The sequence below is a fragment of the Malus sylvestris genome, chromosome 7 (genome assembly GCF_916048215.2).
Source record: "Malus sylvestris chromosome 7, drMalSylv7.2, whole genome shotgun sequence".
NCBI classification, from domain to species: Eukaryota; Viridiplantae; Streptophyta; class Magnoliopsida; order Rosales; family Rosaceae; genus Malus; species Malus sylvestris.
The window spans coordinates 21,350,087-21,359,117 of NC_062266.1; the positions used below are offsets into that span (position 1 = coordinate 21,350,087).

At 36.3% G+C, this 9,031-nt stretch overlaps 1 protein-coding gene across 1 annotated transcript; it reads left to right on the plus strand.

Annotated features, from left to right (window-relative positions):
- The first annotated feature begins 488 nt into the window (after positions 1–488).
- On the plus strand, positions 489–5,761 carry LOC126629467 (protein ENHANCED DISEASE RESISTANCE 4-like). The gene is made up of 5 exons (XM_050299511.1): positions 489–1,067; positions 1,674–3,969; positions 4,222–4,282; positions 4,619–4,842; positions 5,321–5,761. Exons 1-5 carry the CDS (start codon positions 950–952, stop codon positions 5,373–5,375), a joined length of 2,754 nt encoding a protein of 917 aa, XP_050155468.1. The 5' UTR covers positions 489–949; the 3' UTR covers positions 5,376–5,761.
- The last annotated feature ends 3,270 nt before the right edge of the window (positions 5,762–9,031 follow it).

The following is a 9,031-nucleotide window of genomic DNA, read 5'->3' on the forward strand; positions in this document are numbered from 1 at the left end:
CTTCAGCGCATGGGCTTAATTCATAAGGGAGACTATTAGTCCAATTAGGACATGGATCCTCTCCGGATCCAATTGTCCTAATCCTAGGGATTAATAAATCTGTACCATTGAAATTTAATTCAATGGCTACAAATAGAGATTCACTCTAAAAGTTATAATAACTTTAACTGTTGGATCAAATTTCAATAGTTCGGATTCATTGATCTCTAGAATGAGGACAATTGGATCCAGAGAGGATCCATGTCCATCCAATTAAGTCTTATAAGGTAATTATAATGTTTTTTCATTTTGTTTCACGGAAGCAAAGTTAGGGAGCATAAAGAAGTTAACTCCAGACAAACGGCGGTTCCAACGAAGTTAACTCCACCCTCTTGAAACGGCGTCGTTCCGGACGCGTACTCATTGGAAGTCGCGTTTTGCTTAAACGTTGGAAAGCGGTCCTGACGTCTCCAACTCCGCGTTTTGTGTCCGAAAGCAATTTTGGAGAAAAAAACATATAAAAAACGTGAAGCATAAATGCAGAGATTTTGCAGAACACTAAACACACTGGAGTCGAATTTCTCAAACCACTTCCATAAATTCTGAGCGTCTGTATTTTCCTTTCCAGCTTCATAGTTTTCCGGGAAATTATCTGTCCCCACCAAAAACCTCTCTCCCGTCCACTTCTCCAGCTCCACCATTCCTTCTCCCCTGTTTGGTTCCTGAGAAAATCTGCAAAAGAAAAAAGAAGGCCCACAAAAGAAAAAGATGCTTCCTGTCTTTCTCCTTAAAACGAAAACCCATTTCACCATTGCAGCAGAACAACCCAAAGCTTTCTGATTTCTCTGAGCTTCTTTTTCTCTCTGGTTTTGTCGGCTGCCAAACATTGACTGGAAACAGTGTTTGACTTGTCGTTTGTTGTTTGGTTTTTTTGTTTCTGGGTTTGTTTGGTGAGGTGGGTTATGAACAAATGGGGGACTCGGGTGCAAAAGTGAGGCTGGTTCGGTGCCCAAAGTGTGAGAATCTTCTTCCGGAGCTTGATGATTACTCTGTTTACCAGTGTGGTGGTTGTGGTGCTGTTCTTCGAGGTTTGCTTCTTCTTCTTTGATTCCTTTTTTGTTTTTTTTTTGTTTTTTTTTTTGGAGCTTATTTGGTGGGGTTGGTGAGAAAACTGGGAAAAAGATAGAAACTTTACGTTTTGTGTCACATGATTCGTGTTGGGTTTCTGACCAAATTGTCAGTTACTTTGATTTTCTTTGTAACCAAACGGCTACCTTGTTCTTTGTTTTATATGATGGTTGTGTTTTTTTATTTTATAGAAGTTTGTGTTTTGGTTTATGTTATTGGAAATTAAGGAAAGGGAATGAGATCAGGGTTTACAATTTTTGGAATTTGGTATGGAATTGGACCCAAAATGAAAACAAAAAAAAAAAAAAAAAAAAAAAAAATCCACACCGAGGTTAATAATATTCAATCTGTCAATGGTTTGGATTTGTGGATTGAGATTATTAAACCCGAAAAACCAGATATGGAACTCAGTAGCCGCATTACTAGAAACAAAATTCATAATCTAGGATCCCAATCTGAATAGCATTATGTTTCCCGAGTTTTTTCTGCATTCAAGATACAGTTAGTTTTGAGGTTATTTTCCTCTCACTAATATTGAGGATCGGATTGTTTATATCGTTTTATAGCAAACAAGAAAAGGCAAGAGGGGGATACTTTGTTCGAGAAGTCGGAGGAAGAAAGGTTTGGAGGAGTTTGTGCCAAATCAGATGATTCAGACAATAAAGGATTAGTTGTGTTAAGTGATGCTTCTGATATGGATGTTAAGTCAAGTGATGGTTCTTTGAGGTGTGATCAAAGGAATTTAGAGAAGGAAAATGTTAAAAATCCTGAGATTGCTAGGAAGCAACTGAAAGATGCAACTGAGAACTGGCTTGTCAAGGATGGCGTTGATATGAGCATGAAAAGAGATGAATTGGAGAATGCTGTGGGAAGAGAACATGGGGATTTGAATGCCCAATTTGGCCCCACAAATGCAAGCCGAAGATCGGAATGGATGGAAGATTGGCGAGCTCGGAAGAATGGTGAAAAAGAGGGGGTTCGAAGACATCAAATAACTGATGTTGGAGGTATGAGGTCCTCAACTTCAATTTATCCAGACGAGGGTCCGTCAAATTACCCCTTGTGTTCTTCTCATAGGGGTAGGGAACCATTGAGAAAAACTATTGACCCAGATGAGGCAAACAGAGTTCTGTACCTTGAACAAGATCGAGCTGAGCTTCTGAAGAAGCTGGATGAGCTGCGGGATCAACTTAGCCGGTCTGGTGATTTAGTTGATAAGCCGAAAGAGAAAGCTCCCCTCGATGGGGGTGTGGTTCCTCCAGATCCTTATGGTAGTTCTAACACTTCGTATGCAGGTGCTTCTTCAGGGGCAAATAGGGCTTCGATGGAGTACTTTGGACCTGGTAAACCTGTTGCAGCACGCGCTCATTTCAATCACTTTCCGGAGCCATTTCCCTACACCAATGGCCATGAAATACCTATGCCTCACTTTTCTTCTTCCATGCATAATTCAAGCCATTTAGCCAGATATGGCGATCCTTTTGGATCCCACATGCACAGTGGAGCTCCTCATCCCTTTCCCAGGCAATACCAGCAACCGTCGCTTCCATACTTTTCTGGACAGTATGCTGAAAACAAACCTGATCCGTATGAGCTTTACCCACATAATGCGTCGTTTCACCATCCTACTTGCCCTTGCTTCTATTGCTATGACAACCACCGGCGAGGTTCAGTGCCAGTTCCACCCGCTGCTTTCCACAATAAAAGGTTCCCTGATTTCCCTAGCAATCCCATGCTCCATCCTGAAAACCCCGGGATGGTTGGCCCATATGATCACAACAAACCTCGGACTTCGATTCCTCCACCCATTCATGTTTCACAAACCCATACAAGATGGCCAAGTGACCTTAACCCCCAAATGGGAAGCTTTGTTCATTTCCGTCCAGATAGGGTGGTACTAACCAGTGGTGGCCGGCGATGTCTTCCATTTTCTGGTGGTGCTCCATTGGTGACATGTAGTAACTGCTTTGAAATTCTGCAGCTGCCCAAAAAAGTACTGCTTGCGGAAAAGAATAAACAGAAAGTGCGATGTGGGGCATGCTCTACTGTGATCGATTTTGCGGTTTCAAATAAGAAACTAGTTCTTTCTCATGCAGAAGCAAAGAACAATCCGTCGGAAGTTAATAACTTGAATGAGGAGGTCAAAGACAGTATTTTACATTCCCATGGTCCTGTCACCCGGATCTATGCTCATTTCTCCTCTGATGATTATGATAATTCTGGTTATGATTTTCAGTCAATAGATAGAGAACCTGCATTACCATCAACAGGCCCAAGTTCAACGGGTAGCAAGCCTCACGAGATGCAAAGCTTTCATTCTTCATCTCCCAGTACCTCTGAGGATGACGGCATCCCAGAAGCTCCAGTTGCTCCAAAAGAATTCACATATTGTATTCAGCAGCCAATCAAAGGCACTTTTTCTCCTCCTTCGCCTGGTTCACCTCTACAGGAGCACTTTGAATTCTCATCGAACAATAACGTGATAAACCGACTTGGGAAGGGCAACTGCAGTAGTCGCTCAGATCAAGAAAAGGTAAAGCCAAATAAGGTCACTTCGCGACAGAACTCTTTAAAGGAGACAACACTAGCAACTGAGATGGATGTATCATTTAATGAGTACTCCAATACTGGGGCTTCCCAAGATTCTTGGGATGCAAACAAAGAGGAGGATCAGCCAAGAACCAACAAAGGGAGTGAATCATTTATTACGAACTTTATTAAGAAGAGCTTCAGGGATTTTTCCAAATCAAACCAGACAAATAATGGGAGAAGTAATGTTTCAGTTAATGGGCATTTAATACCAGATCGTGAGCTCAAGAAGGCAGAAAAGATGGCTGGAACAGTCCATCCTGGACAATATTGGTAAGTGTACTCACTAAACACACAGTGGGTTTCAATGCTTGATTACCTTGAATTGTGCTTACAATTTGTTATTGCTCATATATCCGTGCTTTGTTAGAGTTATATATAATAGCTGGCCTACATTATAATAGCTTTTGGAAGAAAGTCATAAACCAATAAGACTAATCATCACAAATGGCTTTATGTTGCAACTGTAATCTCTCTCGCCTCCATTGTACTCATGTCTTTGCATTCGTCAATTTGGAAATGTAGGTATGATTTCCGAGCTGGATTCTGGGGTGTCATGGGTGGCCCTGGTCTTGGCATTATTCCTGTAAGTCAATTAATTCGACACTAATATTGTTAGACCGTTCACGTGGATGTACAGACCCATCCCCTGGCTCTGATACCATCTTAAATTTCAAGTAGACGGGCCATGGGCCCGCTCCAACAACACCGATACTGTCCCCACTTGGCCACCTGCTCAATCCGTCAGGTGTGGGGTTTTAATACAAAAGGCCTCAGTGTTAGTTAGAGTGGGGTAATTCTATATAAATGGCTTGTTCTCAAGCCTTCTGGCCGATGTGGGACAAGGGAATTCTAACAAATATCAAATCTATAAGAATATAGTTATTTGCTAATGTTAATGGAGAATTCTTTTCTTGTGCAGCCATTTATTGAAGAATTCAACTATCCCATGCCTCAGAACTGTGCAGCTGGAGATACTGGTATTTTTGTGAATGGAAGGGAGCTTCACCATAAAGATTTGGATTTGCTGTCCAGTAGAGGACTTCCCACAACCAGAGATAGATCTTACATCGTCGAGATCTCAGGGAGAGTCCTGGATGAAGACACCGGTGAAGAGCTTGATAGCCTTGGCAAGCTTGCCCCAACGTAAGCACTAATTATCCGATGGTTGTCTCTTTTAGTTCTTTCTACTTGTTGGATCTTTGATTCTTTTGTCATGGAACTTGAAATGAAAAACATGTTGAATATGTATATATTAGACATAGATAATCTAGGAGATACCTTTAGCAGAAAATGTTTTGAACATCTGTTCATGTGTTTATCTCCTACGCTGCTTGTTTTACATAATATAGGATACCCTTGGCATGATCTACATATAAGCATGGTTTGTTGTGCGGGAGTTTACATCTCTTTACGATTTAACTAATGCTATTGTATGCTTTTTAGCTATACTATTATTTCCTGTCACCTTTGGCAACCAATGTAGCGATATTTTGACTTTGTACTTCGGTTTTGTCATTGTAGATTTCATTCGTACGGTATTACCTGTCTAATATAAACACTGTATGAGGGTCTTTGGGATGTTCTAATGTTTCTTACTTTGACCCTTTGAACCTTTGAACAGGGTTGAGAAGGTAAAACGTGGATTTGGCATGAAGCTTCCAAGAGCAGCTGCATAATCAACATTTAGAAATTAATAACTTCATCTCTCGCATGGAGATTCTCACCCGAGTTGGAAAGTAAAATTATTAGGGGAAAAACGAAAAGAAACCCGGTCTAGGAAAACTTCTTTGAAATGTTCTGCATCCGCACAATATTGCAGATAACCGAAAATGAATGATAAGCTGTTAGGATGGTCAGCAGGGTGGTTGTATCCGAAATCTGGAATAGCTATTTTCTGGTTTGATTTGTTAGTGTATGTAGATCATGCTAGTTTTCTTTGATCTGCGACTTTCCATGTGTTAATTTGTGTATATGGTTTGGTTTTCTGCTGTCCTGTTATATATTATTAGATTACGGTTTATCTTGATCAAATATAAAATTTGCAGGTGGAATTTCTAAACTACATACTAGAGCTTTTAAGTTTCAGTATTTTGTGTGACGTTTTTGTTTCCTCTTTTAATTGGGGCTCGTCTCAAAGATTCTAAGCAAGGAGCTTGCAGCTTAAATGGATAAGAGCGTTTATCCATGCACTCAAGATTCTGAGCTCGAGTCGCCGTTCTCCTAGTTTTGTAAAGGAGAATAAAGTCTCTATGATTCAAGCAACTACCATCCTAAATCATTTGTTAGCTTCTCAATCTGGGAAATGAAGGGCTGGAGGCAATCTGGGAATCCAAGAGAAAGCTGAAACAGGCCAAGTCAATCATTGGTATGTCCTATTCAAATGTACAAAGACATGCAATTTCTACGGCAGCCTCGGGACACTGCGCAAATCCCATATGCAGTTTTGGTTGGCCATTAAGTGGGCTTTACCCCCATAGCAAGGGCCATACCAAAATAGGGAAAATTCAGAATGGCTATTCGGAACTCATATTGGAATGAGAAATAATTTCGCACTTTATATGCCAGTCTTCTTCAGACGAAATGAAACTCTCTTATATTAGTGACAATTATCTATCGAATGAATCATACAGTGTTTAAATACACAACCATCATTTATGGCACTAGTGATATCGCCAAGCCAATTATCTATCGAATGAAATCGTTTGAACACATGACGATCATCTATGACACCAGCGATATTACAAGGACAATTATCTATCAAATGAATCATATAGTGTACGCATACATGATCATCATCTATGGCACCGGTGATATCACTAGAGAATTATCTATCGAATGAAATTGTTTAAACACATGAAGATCATCTATGACACTGGTGATATTACTACATAATTATCTATGGAATGAATCGTATAGTGATTGAATATATGACACCAGTGATATCACTAAGACAATTATTTATGGGACACTTTAGATGCGGTCCCTAGCTATCAATATTCTTTTATTGAAACCTTGTTAGTTTTAAGTTTTTGATTGAGGTCCCTAACATTAATGTAATAATGTAAGTTACTATATTTTTTAAATTAAAAATTAAAAATTGAAATTTGTAATTGTTTATATTAATGAGATTTTAAATAAAACCCATAATTTATGGGATTAAAAATAATAAAATATAAATTATACTCTCTATTATATTTTGTGTGTGTGTACATATATGTATGGGTACATTAACCAAAATTAACAAAAAAAAGTTATTGTACCAAAACATGGATACATTCTCAAATCAACGAAAAAGAATGTACCCATATAAGTTTAAACATGGATTAAAAAATTTGAATGGATTTTATATTAAAAAAAGGGTACATTTTACATATAACAAATTGATATATTTGAGAATTGGTACATTTAAGATTAAAAAAATTGAAAAATTATATGAATTGGTACATTTAAGATTAAAAATTAAGAATCTTTTTATATATAAAAAAAAACTAATAGGTACAAACTTAATTTAATTTAATTTTTTATTATTTTAGAAATGTTTGAATTGAAAATTAATTAGAAGTTTAATAGAGGTGTGAGTATTAAACCCTAAATTAATTACTAATTTTTATATTAAAAAATTATATAATAAACATGTAAATTCATTATCACATTAATGCTAGGAACTTGAATCAAAATTTGATAACTAATAAGATCTTAGTTAATAAACAGTAAAAACTAAAGACTGGATAATAATTTTTCCATTATTTATTGAATTTAGCGTTTGAATACATGATGGTCATTTATGACACCAGTAATACCACTAAGAAAATCTTCTGTCAAATGAATCGTATAGTCTCTCCTTCAGACTAGACAAGGATTGTCTGCCCCCTCTCACTTTCGGTGTCCTCTTATTTATTTATGTGATCACGGTTAAGTCACGTCAATATTTTATATTACTATTCGTTTTGTCTTATTATCTCTATAAAAAAATAATATAAAATGTTAACGTAATTTAACCGTGACCACAGAAAATAAGAAGACACAGAAAAACATCAGAAGTGTAAGGGCAAACAATCCTTGTCACTTCAAACTTGATAAAGCAGAATACTGGAAGGAAGGTAGGAAGGGGGGTTGAATGCAATGCACTTGCAGTTGGTAATAAAGCCAGTTCATGGAAATTGACCGATGTGATTGATAAGAAAGGCTCTTAAAAGCTTTCGCTTTCCCTATTACTAACGTTTAGCCCCAATAACTTATATAAAACCCTCTAAAATATCATAGTGATAAATTAGATAAGTTCATTAATTGTAATATCCTAAAAAAAGAAAACCACACAAATTGTTTTTATGAAAATAGAAGCATTAAAATACACAAATCTTGTTCCTAATTATTTTAAATACATGCTTCCCATTCTACACAAAAAAGGTTGTATATGTATGGAAAAAAGTAGAAGAATGTTTCGATTTGAAAATACACCTGGCATTCGTGTTATGTTTCTCGTATTCGTATCGTTTTTGTGTTATACCCGATAGTTTAACTGGTCATGTCGTGTAACATCCATTAAAGTAAACAGGTAATATGACCCAACCTGAAATCGCCCCGTTAATATTATCAGGTAATATGACCCGATCCGTTACTCGTTAAGAAAAATATATTTTAAATCAATAAATATTGCAAATGAAAAACATAATGTGACCCAAAAGATGTAAAACATAATACTAAATTAGTATATACATACTAAATTTCAGAGTTTACCTGTTCACAAAAGTTGTAAAACTTGTCATTACAAGTGATTATATATATTTTACATTTTTCACACTTCTACAATTATTAATTTTATTAATTTTGCACTCAAATAAAAAAAAAAAACTATTCATGATATTTGAAGGGTTTTGAAAATCTAAACAACCATGTAACCATCGTCTAAAAGTAGAGGATGTAATTACGAGTGTTTATATATGCTTTCACATTTTTTAGACTTATACATTAATAATTATGAATTTTATTTATTTTGAACTCCCTTAAAAATACTATTCATGAGGGTTTGTATGGTTTTAAAAATTCAAAAGATAATGTACCCATCTTCAAAGCGTAGATGATGCGATTATGAGCGTTTGTGTATATTTCACATTTTTCACACTTGTAAATTAATTATTATAATTTTTTAATGTGTTTGGTATTTTTAAATTACTTAATATTTTTATTTTTAATGTGCTTTATAATTTTTTAATCTCACTCTTAGCCTGTAGTATACTATAAAAATAAATAAATAAAACTTAAATTTTTTTAATTTATATAGAATAATAATACAATAATAATTAATAAACAATATATACATGACACACCCAGA